Source organism: Salmo salar, chromosome ssa10 (genome assembly GCF_905237065.1).
Source record: "Salmo salar chromosome ssa10, Ssal_v3.1, whole genome shotgun sequence".
NCBI lineage: Eukaryota > Metazoa > Chordata > Actinopteri > Salmoniformes > Salmonidae > Salmo > Salmo salar.
In genome coordinates, this window is record NC_059451.1 from 44,932,713 (window position 1) to 44,950,090 (window position 17,378).

A 17,378-nucleotide genomic window follows, 5' to 3' on the forward strand; every position below is an offset into this window, starting at 1 on the left:
TATTATTTAAAATTAGAGATTTATTTTTGAGTTTTGACAGACATACGTAATAATGTACTATTGTTAGAGATATAGCATATTGTTTGTAAATATGAGACTTGAGCACACTTGTTAAAACACGTTACAATGCACATCATATTTGTATATAAAGGCATGTGATAAAACTATGTACTATTGCAAAATTATACACATTATTATAGGAGTCACAGTACAATGAAAATAGAGTGTTAAAAATATTAAATCATAGTGCAAATATAAGTTCAGTATCATTATCTACAGTATCTCTATTATAGTTACATTTCTATTAAAGATTTTTCAAATCAACATAATTTCATACAATTCCATGGAAAAACACAACTACACACCACTATCACAAAGGCACATGTTACATATATATAGTATTATTCATTAATTCAGTTTCCCGTTGGCTAGAAATAGATTTTGGCCCACTATCCCTTAGCATTAGTATGTTTTATAAAGTACCATGGTAATATTAGGGTTGCTGTCTATCACTGTTTCACTGGCATGGTATAATGCTCTCCACACAGCTGTAGGTCCACTCCTGGTGCTCGTTGATGGGCAGAACATGCTGGCACACCTGAGAGACATGACAAAGACAATTTAAAGTGAAAATCATTATTACACTTGCCCCATTGAGAAACTTGAATGCTTCTTGAAGTAACGTGTTTCTTCTGTTTCCTCTTAAGAGAGAGCAAGTGTGGTTGATCTCTCCTTTACACCCATCAACAGATGTTACACAACGGGAGAAATAGAGCATTAACTGCTCAATAGAGGTCAAATCTGTCTATTTAACATACACAAATGTATGTGGACACCCATTCAAATTAGTGAATTCGGCTATTTCAGCCACACCCGTTGCAGACAGGTGTATAAAATCAAGCACACAGCGATGCAATCTCCATAGACAAACATCGACAGTAGAATGGCCTTAGTGAAGAGCTCAGGGACTTTCAACATAGCACCGTCATAGGATATCACCTTTCCAACAAGTCAGTTCGTCAAATTTCTGCTCTGCTAGAGCTGCCCCGGTCAACTGTACGTGCTGTTATTGTGAAGTGGAAACGTCTAGGCTTCATGAAATGGGATTCCATGGCCAAGCAGCCGTACACAAGCCTAAGATCACCATGCGCAATGCCAAGCGTCGGCTAGAGTGGTGTAAAGCTCGCCACTATTGGACTCTGGAGCAGTGGAAACGCGTTCTCTGGAGTGATGAATCACACTTCACCATCTGGCAGTCCGACGGACAAATCTGGGTTTGGCGGATGCCAGGAGAACACTACCTGCCCGAATACGTAGTGCCAACTGTAAAGTTTGGTGGAGGAGTAATAATGGTCAGAGGTGGTTTTTCATGGTTTGGACTAGGCCCCTTAGTTCCAGTAAAGGGAAATCTTAATGCTACAGCATACAATTACATTCTAGACGATTCTGTGCTTCCAGCCTTGTGGCAAGAGTTTGGGGAAGGCCCTTTCCTGTTTCAGCATGACAATGTCCACTTGCACAAAGCGAGGTCCATACAGAAGTGGATTGTCGAGATAGGTGTGGAATAACTTCACTGGCCTGCACAGAGCCCTGACCTCAACCCCATCGAACACCTTTGGGATGAATTGGAACGCCGACTGCGAGCCAGGCCTAATCGCCCAACATCAGTGCCCGTCCTCACTAATGCTCTTGTGGCTGAATGGAAGCAAGTCCCCGCAGTAATGTTCCAACATCTAGTGGAAAGCCTTCCCAGAAGAATGGAGGCTGCTATTGCAGCAAAGCTGGGACCAACTCCATATTAATGCCCATGATTTTGCAATGAGATGTTCAACGAGCAGGTGTCCACATACTTTTGGTCATGTAGTGTACATCCCACAAACTATGAAGTCTAAAAATAATGATAAACTTTATTAACATTTTGCTGAATCAAGCAGAACAAAGAATAGGAGACAGCTCAACCTCCGTCCTATAGGACAGTGTGCTCTGTGAGTACAGTATCTCACCATCTTGGTTCTAGCAGGGACCTCCACAGCGAACACACTCATCCCTCTGCTGCTGCTGCAGTTCTTACTCTGCTCGTTGTTCACGTGCACCGTCACCTTCTGGTTGGTCTGCAATAGAACAGAGGGGAGATTTTACATTAACTGTTACATAAAGAACAATAGGTAATATCATGGTAGCCTGGTCAAGCCAGACTGAGTCTATAGCCCATTGCGAGTGCAGCATTTAGTCTGGTTTAACCAGGCTAATATGATGGCCCAGTGACTGGGGAAACTGGCTGGTGGTAGCCTAAGTGGGTGGACAATTCAAACCAGTTCATTTAACCATGAATATGGATTGCTAAATTTCCTTTACGAGCTGTGATACCAAGCTTGCTACAGTATTTCCTTACTAAACCCTGCACCCAGACCCTTCACTGCTGGCTACAGTATTTCCTTACTAAACCCTGCACCCAGACCCTTCACTGCTGGCTACAGTATTTCCTTACTAAGCCCTCCGCCCAGACCCTTCACTGCTGGCTACAGTATTTCCTTACTAAACCCTCCACCCAGACCCTTCACTGCTGGCTACAGTATTTCCTTACTAAACCCTGCACCCAGACCCTTCACTACTGGCTACAGTATTTCCTTACTAAACCCTGCACCCAGACCCTTCACTGCTGGCTACAGTATTTCCTTACTAAACCCTGCACCCAGACCCTTCACTACTGGCTACAGTATTTCCTTACTAAACCCTGCACCCAGACCCTTCACTGCTGGCTACAGTATTTCCTTACTAAACCCTCCACCCAGACCCTTCACTGCTGGCTACAGTATTTCCTTACTAAACCCTGCACCCAGACCCTTCACTACTGGCTACAGTATTTCCTTACTAAACCCTCCACCCAGACCCTTCACTGCTGGCTACAGTATTTCCTTACTAAACCCTGCACCCAGACCCTTCACTACTGGCTACAGTATTTCCTTACTAAACCCTGCACCCAGACATTTCACTGCTGGCTGCTTTCACTACTAAGCTAATTTGAAAAAGTATAACACATGCCTACTACAGTATAGTATTACCAGGTACATGGAGAAAAACGGTCTACTGAATCAAAAAGAAACTGCAGCACTCTGATGATCTTGATGCTCCACACATTAACTATTCTGCCCACTATGTCTGACCATAAGATTCTCACAGTGTGGATCCTGTTGCCATGTGAATGGAGGTGTAAGCTGCATATCAATTACAGCATTATGTGATAATGGACTCACTCCTCACCAGTTCTAGACTAGCAGCAATGTATGACGTTGGAGGTCTAATGTACACACATTTTCAAATCAAATGTTATTTGTCACATGCGCCAAATACAACAGGTGCAGACCTTAGCATGAAATGCTTACTTACAAGCCCTTAACCAACAATGCAGTTAAGAAAATAGAGTTAAGAAAATATTTACTAAATAAACTAAAGTAAAACTTTTTTTTTAAGTAACACAGTGAAATAACAACAACGAGACTATATACAGGGGGTACCGGTACCGAGTCAATGTGCAGGGGTACAGGTTAGTCAAGGTAATTTGTACATGTAGGTAGAGGTAAAGTGACTATGCATAAATAATAAACAGCGAGTAGCAGCAGTGTAAAAACAAAGGGGGCGGGCATTTATTTAATTGTTCAGCAGTCTTATGGCTTGGGGGTAGGGGCCTTTTGGACCTAAACTTGGCGCTGCGGTACCACTTGCCGTGCGGTAGCAGAGAGAACAGTCTATGACTTGGGTAACTGGAGTTTGACAATTCTTTGGGCCTTCCTCTGACACCACCTAGTATATACAGTCGTATGAAAAAGTTTGGGCACCCCTCTGAGGCTGCATAATAATTTACTCTGTCGTCACAGAAAATGATCACAGTGGCATGCCATTCATTTTCTAATAAAAGCTGAGTACTGGGGTATTGTCCAGACAAAGATTTTTAGTGTAGCAATATTAAGTTGTATGAAATTAAATCAGATGTGAAAAATAGGCTATGCAAAAATTTGGGCATCCTTGTCATTCTGTTGATTTGAATACCTGTAACTACTTAGCACTGATTAATTGGAACACACAATTGGTTTGGTGAGCTCATTAAGCCTTGAACTTCATAGACAAGTGCATCCAATCATGAGAAAAGGTGTTTAAGGTGGCCAATTGCAAGTTGTTGTTCTCTTTGACTCTCCTCTGAAGAGTGGCAACATGGGGGCCTCAAAACGACTCTCAAATGACCTGAAAACAAAGATTGTTCAACATTATGGTTTAGAGGAAGGCTACAAAAAGCTATCGCAGAGATGTAAGCTGTCAGTGTCCACTGTGAGGAACATAGTGAGGAAATGGAAGACCACAGGCACAGTTCTTGTTAAGGCCAGAAGTGGCAGGCCAAGTAAAATATCGGAGAGGCAAAGGTGAAGGATGGTGAGAACGGTCAAAAACAGCCCACAGACCACCTCCAAAGACCTACAACATCATCTTGCTGCAGATGGTGTCCATCTGTGCATCGTTCAACAATTCAGCTCACTTTGCACAAGGAGAAGCTGTATGGGAGAGTGATGCGGAAAAGTATTTTCTGCACACACGCCACAAACAGAGTTGCTTGAGGTAATGCAAACGCACATTTGGACAAGCCAGCTTCATTCTGGAATAAGGTGCTGTGGACTGATGAAACACAGATTGAGTTATTTGGTCATAACAAGGGACGTTATGCATGGCAGCAAAAGAACACAGCGTTCCAAGAAAAACACTTGCTACCCACAGTAAAATTTGGTGGGGGTTCCATCATGCTGTGGGGCTGTGTGGCTGTGTGGCCAGTGCCGGTACTGGGAATCTTGTTAAAGTTGAGGGTCGCATGGATTCCACTCAATATTAACAGATTCTTGGGAATAATGTTGAAGAATCAGTCACAAAGTTGAAGTTACGCCGGGGCTGGATATTTCAACAAGACAACGACCCAAAACACTGCTCAAAATCTACCCGGGCATTTATGCAGAGGAACAAGTACAATGTTCTGGAATGGCCATCCCAGTCCCCAGACCTGAATATCATTGAGAATCTGTGGGATGATTTGAAGCGGGCTGTCCATGCTCGGCAACCATCAAACCTAACCTAACTGAACTGGAGATGTTTTGTAAGGAGGAATGGTCCAAAATACCTTCATCCAGAATCCAGACACTCATTAGAGGCTATAGGAAGTGTCTAGAGGCTGTTATTTTAGCAAAAGGAGGCTCTACTAAATATTGATGTGATTTTTCTATTTGGGTGACCAAATTTATGCACCGGTATAATTTTGTTTTGATGCACATTGCACATTTTCTGTTAATCCAATAAACCTCATTTCACTACTGAAATATTACTGTGTCCATCAGTTATTTGATAGATCAAAATGAAATTGCTGATCCAAACACCCAATTATTTATAAATGGAAATCATGGAAATTGTCAGGGGTGCCCAAACTTTTTCATACGACTGTAGGTCCTGGATGGATGCTTGGCCCTCGTGATGTACTGGGCCGTACGCACTACCCTCTGTAGCGCCTTATGGTTGGATTCCGAAAAGTTGCCTTACCAGGCGGTGATGCAACCGGTCAAGATGCTCTCAATGGTGCAGCTGCAGAACCTTTTGAGGATATGGGGACCCATGCCAAATCTTTTCAGTCTCCTGAGGGGGAAAAGGCATTGCAGTGCCCTCTTCACGACTGTCTGGGTGTGTTTGGACCACGATAGTTTGTCGGTGATGTGGAAACCCTCGACCCTCTCCACTACAGCTCTGTTGATGTGAATGGGGGCGTGTTCGGACCTCCTTTTCCTGTAGTCCACGATCACCTCCTTTGTCTTGCTCACATTGAGGGAGAGGTTGTTGTCCTGACACCACACTGCCAGGTCTCTGACCTCCTCCCTATAGGCTGTCTCATTGTTGTCGGTGATCAGGCCTACCACCGTTGTGTCGTCAGTAAACTTAATGGTGTTGGAGTTGTGCTTGGCCACGGAGTCATGGGTGAACAGGGAATACAGGAGGGGAGTAAGCACACATGCCTGAGGGGCCCCCGTGTTGAGGATTAGCGTGGCAGATGAGTTGTACCCTTACCGCCTGGAGACGGCCCGTCAGGAAGTCCAGGATCCAGTTGCAGATGGAGGTGTTTAGTCCCAGGGTCCTTAGCTTAGTGATGAGCTTTGTGGGCACTATGGTGTTGAACTCTGAGCTGTAGTCAATGAACAACATTCTCACATAGGTGTTCCATTTGTCCAGGTGGGAATGTGCAGTGTGGAGTGCGATTGAGATTGCGTCATCTGTGAATCTGTTGTGGCGGTATGCAAATTGGAGTGGGCCTAGAGTTTCCGGGATGATGGTGTTGATGTGAGCCATGACCAGTCTTTCAAAGGACTTCATAGCTACCGACGTGAGTGCTACGGGGCAGTAGTCATTTAGGCAGGTTACCTTCACTTTCTTGGGCACAGGGACTATGGTGGTCTGCTTAAAACATATAGGTATTACAGACTCGGTCAGGGAGAGGTTGAAAATGTCAGTGAAGACACTCTCCAGTTGGTCCGCGCATGCTCTGAGTACACGTCCTGGTAATCCGTCTGGCCCCGCGGCCTTGTGAATGTTGACCTGTTTAAAGGTCTTCCTCACATCAGCTATGGAGAGCGTGATAACACAGTCGTCCGGAACAGCTGGTGCTCTCATGCATGCTTCAGTGTGGCTTGCCTCGAAGCGAGCATAAAAGGCATTTAGCCTGTCTGGTTGGCTCATGTCACTGAGCAGCTCGCGGCTGGGTTTCCCTTAGTAATCCGTAATAGTTTGCAAGCATTGCCACACCGACGACTGTCAGAGCCGGTGTAGTAGGCTTGTAAAGAATTCCCTACAGGTCAAATTTACATACAGAACTATGTAAAAACAGACTTGGTTGAAAGCGGATCAGATAAATGAAGATACCTCCATGTTTTTTTCTTCAACAGGCTAGTGTGTATCAAAAATATGAAGGAATCACAATTTTTTTAAATGTATTTTACCTTTATTTAACTAGGCAATTCAGTTAAGAACAAATTCTTATTTTCAATGACGGCCTAGGAACAGTGGGTTATTGTTCAGGGAACGACAGATTTTTACCTTGTCAGCGCGGTGATTCGATCTTGCAACCTTTCGGTTACTGGCCCAACACTCTAACCACTAGGCTACCTGCCGCCCCATGGAGCGCCACAATCAGAGTAAATACAGAACATCCCCTCTAGTGGATGATCATCTTGTTGGTTCGATAAAACCTCTGAAAACACAATGCAAAAAAAATCAAATAGTATGTATTCTAGTCCTTCACCTTGTTGCCGATGACGGTGGAGATCCTGTGTTCTCCTCTGTAGGTGTAGACCAGGACATTCTCCTGACCCCTGAGGGTTTTGACCTCTGACCTGGCCGTGATGGACCTCTGCAGGGCTGTGTTCAGGATCCTGTGGCCTGACTCCAGACTGACCGGCTGCAGAGTACACTGACCCTCCTCACAGTAAACATCTATCAGGAACGGACATGCCTCGGGGAGGATGAGAAGGATGGATTTATTCATTTACACTGCACTTGTTAGACAATATTGTTCGTCAATTTGTGATGATTCAATGGAGGTATGTATTGGTCTGATATTTGATGTGATATGGTACTGCTGAGTGCTACAGCTCTGTGTGCTGCTACTACCAGCGGCTAATACACGGAAAGGAACAGTGTGTATGTGTGTCTAGCACTAGGACCCACCTCCACCATCTCCAGATTGCGGTTGTAGCCCATGGCCTCCAGCGTTACCCAGAGGTCTGTGGGGTCTCCTCCCCTCTCGCTGGCCTCCATCAGGTTGAGCTCCATGAAGCCCTGACGACTGAGCTGGTTCTTCCGGGTGTCAAAGTTCTCTGGGAGGGAGTCACATAAAGGAGTCATGAACCACTTGAAGAATCAATTGAACCAAATTCAACTAATACACCGGACAGGTAGTCTGTTCTTTAGGCCCAAGTCAAACTGCCATCAGACTCAATCCAAACAATAATAATTTAATTTTCAAAACAGCCTGGTTTGACTCTAGCCAAAGCATTGATTAAAGAAAACACGATCAGCACGAAGCTGGAACAACACATGACCTGGTGGCATATGATAGCAGTCTACTATATTATCCATTTGAATACATCAGGTATAATTCACCTTTGCAGACAGCCCATGCTTCCTCATCACAGTTCTCTCCACTGGTCCTGAGCTCAAAGAAGTTGTACTCCTCCAGACTGAGGAGGCCGTTCCCATCCAGGTCTATCACCTCAAAGATATCAGACAGCGCCCCCCTGTGGTAGGAAGGAAGCATTGCCCAGGTCAGCCCCTGTCTGAATCCTCTTCACAGATATAGAGCGGAACATTTGAAATGTACTGTGGAGATGAATACACAACATTCAGCACCTTTCACAATAATACAAATATTTTGCCTCTGATAATGGATTTAAGGTTCACAGGTTCACATTGTACAGGGCAACTACTAGGGCCAGGACAATACCAGTATTGCTATACTTATTAGTATCGTGGCAAGGAAACAAAACATGAAGCGGATTTTAAACAGCCCTAATGTTGGAAACAAACATCATTATGTTGTCATCCAGAGTCACATCAATTTATTTTCTAACCAATACCACACAATACTTTACATACAGCAAGTTTTTAAAGGACCAAAGAGTTTGGTCTGCTTCGAGTGTTTTCATTTTGCAATGGAAAGAAATATAGTGATGCTGGTGTTAATACTGTATATTATTACTCCTCATAATTTCTAGCAGGTGTGTAACTCACCTGAAGTCCCTAGTGAGGTCCAGCTCCCCCGTGTCAGTCCTGTTGACCAGCGTGACAGGTTTAGACACGCTCTTCCTGGTCCTCTTCCTCAGCCTACAGCCCGTGGTGAAGGGAAGGAGGCAGTAGCTACCAGCACTCAGCTCCCCCTTCCAGCAACACTTCTGTTTTCAGGAACAATATGTTTGTTAGGTTTTTCAATGTAAGTTTTGTACACAATCACTGGAGATGAAGGGTATCACAGCTGGCCACTAGAGGTCAGTAAACACATTTCTGAGAGAGCCAGTTTGTCTATGAAAGGCTATTCTCATGCTATACTTAAGCAATAAGGCATGAGGGGGTGTGATATATGGCCAATATACCACGGCTAAGGGCTGTTCTTAGGCACTACACATCACTAAGGGTTGTGCCTGGACACAGTCCTTAGCCGTGGTATATAAACTATATACCACAAACCTCTGAGGTGCCTTATTGCTATTATAAACTGGTTACCAATGTAATTAGAGCAGTAAAAATAAATGTTTTGTCATACCCGTGGTATATGGTCTAATATACCATGGCTGTCAGCCAATCAGCATTCTGGGCTCAAACCAACCAGTTTATAATTCAAATTAGAGGTCTTCACAGGTCCAAAAAGTTGCACCCGGAGGACAATCAGACCCTAACGGATCCGGGTCTAGACCAGACCCGATTGGACCAGAGTGACAAAAAAAAAAAGTATGTTCATCAGTCAAGCTGGCTAGGCCTTCTATAAGTCAATAAATTCACCTTGTTAGAGTAAAATAAATATGCTATGCAGAACCGTGGTCGATAATCAAACAGGACACGTCCCGGACCCGAGGAACAAGTTCGAATTTCAGACCCGAATTCAATCGAGTCCACCCGGACCCATGAAGACCTCTACTACAAATAAATATATTCTCTCTCTCTCTCTCTCTCTCTCTCTCTCTCTCTCTCTCTCTCTCTCTCTCTCTCTCTCTCTCTCTCTCTCTCTCTCTCTCTCTCTCTCTCTCTCTCTCTCTCTCTCTCTCTCTCTCTCTCTCTCTCTCTCTCTCTCTCTCTCTCTCTCTCTCTCTCTCTCTCTCTCTCTCTCTCTCTCTCTCTCTCTCTCTCTCTCTCTCTCTCTCTCTCTCTCTCTCTCTCTCTCTCTCTCTCTCTCTCTCTCGTTTCATTTGAAAATGGTCATCATGCATGACATATACAATAATTAAGGACTGACCTCTTTGTCTCTTGACTCAGTGAAACACACCAAAGTGGAGTCCTCTTTAGTGTCTTTTCCTGACACCACAAAGACAGCTGTGTCCACCGACATCCAGGATGAGGGCTTTTCTAAGAAACAGGACAAAAAGGTTACATTCCAGTCCTCAACTGCAAATATCAAAACATTGGGGGGGGTCTGATGGTCAGGGTTGGGGAGTAACGGATTACAAAAAAACTAACTGTAATCCGTTACCAGCTAAAATATCTAGGATTACTTTTAAGTTCAGAAAGGATGTTTGCGAAAAAAAATATTTATGACACCTTTCTGTTCTCAATGACATTCAAATCAGCATTGAAAAAAGGCTCAAGTTTAAGTTTGTTCCGCGAAGCGAGTCTGACCACAAGTCATAGACCACTATGATGACACACAGAATGCGTTTGACAGATCACGGGAAAAGAGCAGGAATAGACTTTTGCAGGCTACAGTCCAAGCTATGTCTTCCAATGGTGCAACTGCTGGCGGCATCCAAAGATTATACATCCAATTTGAATAAACGCTTGGAGGTATGGACGACAGCAGTGACTGTAGCTGACAGGCGATATGGATATCACTTATTATTGATACAGTATCTACATAGCGCAATGATGTGGTGCTCCCGAGTGGAGCAGCGGTCTAAGGCACCGCATCTCAGTGCTAGAGGCGTCACTACAGACCCTGGTTCTATTCCAGGTTGTATCACAACCGGCCGTGGTTGGGAGTCCCATATGGCGGCGCACAATTGGCCCAGCGTTGTCCAGGTTAGGGTTTGGCTGGGGTAGGCCGTCATTGAAAATAAGAATTTGTTCTTAACCGACTTCCCTAGTTAGATAAAGGTTAAATAAAACAAAATGACAAAAAATGTGAATCAAACTGTTGCTCGCTCATTTAGCTATTTGGGCCTTACAGATTGTGGTCATATGTGTATTTTAACCTAATAATGGTTGAATTGAGGAAGTTTAAGCTGCCTATGAATCATTGTTTTTTGCGACCAGTGGACAGCCAGTGAAAAATACGCTCTTGCAATGGCAGCATAGTTGCGCGGATTCCAGCGGTCCACGTGGATCCTAGCCTATGGAATAAAAGTTTGAGGGAGTGTCTCTCTTCTAAACTCCTCCATGGTATTGTGCTCCATATTGTCAAAAACTAGTTGAATTTAAGAAGACCACGAGTGGGGATTTTATTGCTCAATACATTTTTTGCTTATTAAAAAAACGAGAAAAGTCCATTGACCTAACGGACACATTCTCAAACTCGCACACTTATGATAGACTTAAACAACTGCATATTATCAACATATCAAAGTGTCACCAACAAAAAGGTAAACAATAGGCAAATAGCAAATGCAGCATATGGCATTCATTTCACATGCAAATAGCACTTTTCAGTAGTTCCAATGGAGCAGCATTTATTTTTCAACTCGAAGCAATGAGCCCAATCAGTCCTCCATGACAACAAAATCATCAAGAGAGGCACATTTTTCTTCTTCTTCTAATGCCTATTAAGGTGAAAGTAATCTAAAAGTAACTGACAGTAATCCGATTACATTACTGAGTTTGGGTAATCAAAAAGTGACGTTACTGATTACAATTTTGGACAGGTAACTAGTAACTAACAGATTACATTTAGAAAGTAACCGACTCAACTGTGCTGATGGTGAGGTAGACTTACCAAGTCTCTGGCTAAGGTTGAGAGGTCTGTTGGTGTGGTAGACTTACCAAGTCTCTGGCTAAGGTTGAGAGTCTGATGGTGAGGTAGACTTACCAAGTCTCTGGCTAAGGTTGAGAGTCTGATGGTGAGGTAGACTTACCAAGTCTCTGGCTAAGGTTGAGAGGTCTGATGGTGAGGTAGACTTACCAAGTCTCTGGCTAAGGTTGAGAGGTCTGATGGTGAGGTAGACTTACCAAGTCTCTGGCTAAGGTTGAGAGGTCTGATGGTGAGGTAGACGGTGGCTGTCTGGGGGACGGTGAGACGGTATTGCAGGGACGTGATGCCTCCATCCTCCTCAAGGAAGAAACTGCCCTTCATACAGGTGTGATGCCAGTCCTGGCAAAGGGGAGACGTTTTTTTATTATCAAAAACTGCTTTAATATCACAGTAGCCCTTTTAACTGACATAATGTATGAAAAGCTCACAAAATGGCCTACAATCCTTGAACAATGCATTAGTGCAGGTGGTTTCAAAACCGGAGGAAACCAACACCCCGAGAAGTAAATATTACAGGGATGCATCATTTTGAATTTGAGCCAGTCACAAATATAAATGATAACTCACTTGGAAATCAGTTAAACAGAGAGATATAAATGGGCATGATGCTAATTCAGAGAGCATATTCATAATGTTATGCTTCCGCACCTTGGTTCAGTACCCAACACCAACAAGTAGACCACTAAGTACAACCACCAGATGGCAGCAAAGGCCTCATCTAATGGGCCAGATTATTGGAAAATTGCATTTAGCTTTGATATATCTATTTTTTCAACAAAATAGTTTAAATAGTTGTCCTCCCGAAACATAATGTGGTTATTGAACAATGATTATGAATTCCATCTTTGTTCCCGCCTGCTTTTTAAATCTCTATTACAACTGTGATCAGAATCACCTTTGTTCAACAAGTACATTTAAAGACACAGACTTTTTGGCCTAAAATTCGAGAAATTGTATAATTTGAAAGAGAGCACAAACATCCATCCCAGATGCAGATATGTACAGCATAAAAGCTCTCTCATTCCTAACCCATAGAAGACACATTCAATGGCACACAACTGCTGGTGGTCCTTACAGTCTGGAATGGCATCTTTTCGGTGACCTGTCAATCACCAAGTTAAAGAAACAAACAAACTGTGTGTGGACAGAAAAAAAAAAGTCAGCTCTTAAAACCAAAGCTATTTCCTCAAAGTATTAATGTTAGGTTGTAAAACATATAGCGGATCAAACCATAGAAGTCACAATATCAAATCAGGCCACCTGTCCCGGGCGCATGTCACATCCACTACTTTAAGGGGTCTGAAATAATTCCCCCCACAGAGGGAGATCAGCTTCAGCCCAATACAGGCCACTGTCACTCAGTCACTCTACTCTGGCCCCAGCCCTAATTTACAGGGCCTCTGAGGGCCACAAGGTTTCTTGCCTCCCTTTAAAACACATCCTTACCTTGCCCTAAGACATGGCTCTAGACAGCCTTACCCATTCCCAACTCCCAATGATCAACCCAGAACAGGCCTGGAGCAACATACTGTACAATGAGAGGACCTTCCAGCAGGTAATCTCCAGACACACATTGTTTACCCTTCTCCTCCATCTGGCACTTTCCAATTACACTCCTCTGACCAGGAAGGTTCAGGGAGCACAGCTATTGTTTTTCTCTCTTTTGCTTTGTTGCAGTAAAGAAAACGAGCCAAGATGAAGTCAAAAAGAGTGCAAACAAAGAGAATGGGATCAATACCAACACTCTATACTTATCGACCGACCCAGAGTAAATTTGCCACCAAAAGGCATCACACAACAACAACAAAACGGCAACAACAATGCTGCCTGGCTTCAGGCCCTGATATCTACTAGTGGACTAACACCAGAGCAGAGCAATGGACTTCAGGGCTGTTATTGAAGGGACCTATGGTGGATCCTTGCTCTGCTCCGATATTAGTGAGTAGGCCTAATGGGTGCACAATGAGGAACTCAGGAAAAGAACTCAGACAAAATACCCTGATCTTGGTCTAACTGCAGTTACACTACCGTTCAAAAGTTTGGGGTCACTTAGAAATGTCCTTGTTTTTGAAAGAAAAGCACATCATTTGTCCATGAAAATAACATCAAATTAATAATGCTGATAATGGGCCTCTGTACACCTATGTAGATATTCCATTAAAAATCAGCCGTTTCCAGCTACAATAGTCATTTACAACATTAACAATGTCTACACTGTATTTCTGATCAATTTGATGTTATTTTAATGGACAAAAAAAATGTGCTTTTCTTTCAAAAACAAGGACATTTCTAAGTGACCCCAAACTTTTGAACGGTAGTGTACATACATACATCGTCCCAACCGTCTCTCGGACAAATAATTATTAGGTCACATTATTTCTGTCAGAGAGAACAGACAGGTTAACCATACCCCAGTGTGTGATCGATGTACATGTGAGTCCAGACTGTTCCAGTGCTGTAGTACCTGTATAGATGTGGGCTCTGCCAGCTTGATGCTCTTAGTGCTGCTGGCTGCCATGGTGATGGCGTTAGACAGTGACGAGCGTCTACTGCGAGCTGAGGAGGGCCGGGACGACGGTCTGCTGTCTGAGAGACATACAGACACACAGACACACACAGGAGAAACACATCTGTAACTAAAACAGATAAACCCAGCTAGAAGAAACCCACCAGAAACCCAGACTTAGGCCAAGGACACCTAAAAAAAGGATGAGCTACTCAAGCACCATCATTAGAATGTGAGACGTGATCTCAAGTTCAAACACGTTAGTTCATTCATTTGTGGAGGCATTCTAAATGACAAATTGTGCAATCACAGTCCTTCCAATCCAATATATTGTACAACTTTCCATCCATTGCTAATTGAAACCAGAAAATATCAATTCAATAATCCAGGGCTTGACTGTTTCTCAGACCACTGAAGAGAGATGCAGAGTAATGTGATCAGCTATAGCGTCTAAACATACCAGTTAAATACATGGCTCCACTATCAAGGTATTTGTCAAAGATGTAATGTGTATTGATCACAGGGCTCTGTTTTAAGGACCAAATCACAACTGTTTAGGAAAATTGAGACAATTATGCATTGTTGAAATTTAACTTTAACCAAGCCGTTTTATGTGGGGGTAAAACAAGACTTCTAGTCAGAAGAAGCTAGTCTAACAACACCAGTGAAAAATCCACTCCAAATAACAAGTCAAAACATTTGAAGCACAAGAAAAGCCTTACATGGCCTTGGTCACATGCAAACTGTTTCAGAAGCCTGTTAACACGTAAACTGTGTCAGAAGCCTGTTAACACGTAAAGTGTGTCAGAAGCCTGTTAACACGTAAAGTGTGTCAGAAGCCTGTTAACACGTAAAGTGTGTCAGAAGCGTGTTAACACGTAAAGTGTGTCAGAAGCCTGTTAACACGTAAACTGTGTCAGAAGCGTGTTAACACGTAAACTGTGTCAGAAGCGTGTTAACACGTAAAGTGTGTCAGAAGCCTGTTAACACGTAAAGTGTGTCAGAAGCCTGTTAACACGTAAAGTGTGTCAGAAGGGTGTTAACATGTAAAGGACGGATAAATCAATATATGGATAATCCAGCCAGTATCTCACAACTCATTTATTTTTGCAGCTCTGGTTAGAGAAGCCTTCCCCTAGATGACTGTTTAATCCCTCATGGTCTCAGAGAGCAGTTGAGGGATCGCCCCAATCAATAACATGAACACAGACTGACCACTTAAAGCAACCCACTCCATCTTCCCATCCCTGGCCCGCCCTGCCTGGCCCTAGCTCAGACCTCCTGGGTTCAAATACTATTTGAAATCTTTCAAATACTTTTAGCGTTCGCGTACTCCTGACTGGAGCGCCAGACGGGCGGGGTCTGCAGTTTTGCAACGTCTCTATTCGTTCTATTATGCCAGGCAGGCTCAATCACGTCCAGTTAAAGTATTTGAAATTATTTCAAATAGTATATGAACCCAGGCCTACCCTGGGTCTCTCAGTGGGGGACGTTACACACACACACACACACCCCTCCCAACCCTCCCTCTGTTAACCTACTTCATAATGGAAGATATGATTACCTAAATCACAATGCTTTAGAATCCCCTCCCTACAAACAAACTGGTGTAATGGTGTGGAGATGATGATGCATGGAGTGTCTTAATGAGGTGATTTGTCATCAGGGGAGGAAAATCAATCAATAACAGACCTATTACTTATTCCTTATCACTACTCCAGAAGAGAGCACTTATAGGCAGTGTGTGTGTGTGTGTGTGTGAGAAAGAGAGAGAGTGTCTGTGTGTGTGAACATGCATAGTACTGTTCTAGGCTAGCACTCCTCTACCAGAGATCTGCAGTACCTTTCTTCAGTGTGATGTCCGGCTCTGTTTTGTGTGGTGGCTGGGGGACAGTCACAGCGGTGGAAGCTAAGCTCTTTGGAGGGCTGTCTAACTCGTTGCCAAAGTTCTGCCTCTTCAGCTTGGCATCAGCCTCCAGTCTCTCCAGAGCTGCAATCTGACACTGCTCTGCCGTGGACTCCAACAGTCTGCAGAACTGGGACACAAGCAGGCAATGATATAGTGCTGTCATGTTAAGGCTGTATAATACATGAAAGTGCATGCTAAAGAGTACAATTAGAGTAATACATGTAGGCCTATAGTAAAGGGCAAGGAAAAAGTATGCTAAAAATAGCAAACTCTCATCCCAATCTCACCTCGGCATAGTCCAATTTGCCATCTTTGTTGGTATCAGCTAATGAAAAAATGGCATCCACCTCCTTGGCAGCCATCTTTTCACCTCTCTAGAAGAACGAGAAAGTTAATCATCAATTTTGAGCAACATACCATTGACTGAATTGGGCCTTTGATCTCAGTGTAAGTAAGTAGCATGTGATGACCTAACACCCTTTACAGACAGACTTTACCTGTTTTTCTGAACCCAATTCATACGGTCCCATTTTTACCACATTCTTTCTGGGACAAGCCTTTTCTATGTCCCGTGCACATGCCGGCAACTGTAGGAATGGGAGTAGTTGTGAGCCCATGTGGGTGGACATCGATTTTAATAAATCCATTGAATATACACCATCACAAAGAAATCCATGATTAATTTGTTTTCGGTCCTAAGAAACATTTTAAGACAAATACAATATATTTTCAAAATAATAGAACAGCATATTTTGAGTTTAATGTTGTTGCTGGTCTGTGCAGCCTATAGGCTATATGGCCATGCACATGAAATCATTAGTTATTATGTTCACAGACAAGGCACCATGTTCACATTCAACACATATATTTTATAGTAGACTAAGAATTCAATGAAATATAAACAGAATAAAATACACCTAATATTTTTCCCACACAACTTGCATCAAGGCAACGTGTGAAACTGCTATCATATAAAAAAAAGGTGATATTTTGAAAACAGAGCCCAAAGCAAGCCCATGATTTTTTTTTATCCACGTTTAATGTCTTTCCTAACCTTCCTCCACTTTGTTAGGAGCAGCCGCAGGACTTTACAATGACAGTATCTTCATTATGATACCCATAGAAAATAATAGCAATCTATATGTTTTCAAAAGCATGTGAGTCTCGTGTTTATATTTCACAACCGCCGCAGGCTTTTGAAGTTGCCTATACGCGAT

The 17,378-nt window shown here is 43.2% G+C and overlaps 1 protein-coding gene across 2 annotated transcripts in view; it reads right to left on the reverse strand.

The window, feature by feature from the left end:
* Positions 1 to 17,378, reverse strand: part of efcab7 (EF-hand calcium binding domain 7) — a 19,832-nt gene continuing 2,454 nt past the window's right edge. Inside the window, exons 4-15 of one of the 2 annotated variants that reach the window (XM_014123435.2) lie at positions 16,659 to 16,748; positions 16,449 to 16,535; positions 16,096 to 16,288; positions 14,211 to 14,332; positions 11,944 to 12,085; positions 10,022 to 10,131; positions 8,806 to 8,966; positions 8,179 to 8,312; positions 7,744 to 7,892; positions 7,319 to 7,528; positions 2,004 to 2,111; positions 1 to 598 (exon numbers count right to left, since the gene is read on the reverse strand). In XM_014123435.2, the coding sequence (XP_013978910.1) occupies positions 518 to 598; positions 2,004 to 2,111; positions 7,319 to 7,528; positions 7,744 to 7,892; positions 8,179 to 8,312; positions 8,806 to 8,966; positions 10,022 to 10,131; positions 11,944 to 12,085; positions 14,211 to 14,332; positions 16,096 to 16,288; positions 16,449 to 16,535; positions 16,659 to 16,748 (1,587 nt within the window). In that variant the 3' untranslated portion in view covers positions 1 to 517. The remainder of the gene's footprint in view (positions 599 to 2,003; positions 2,112 to 7,318; positions 7,529 to 7,743; positions 7,893 to 8,178; positions 8,313 to 8,805; positions 8,967 to 10,021; positions 10,132 to 11,943; positions 12,086 to 14,210; positions 14,333 to 16,095; positions 16,289 to 16,448; positions 16,536 to 16,658; positions 16,749 to 17,378) is intronic. The other variant, XM_014123437.2, reaches the window with a different exon arrangement.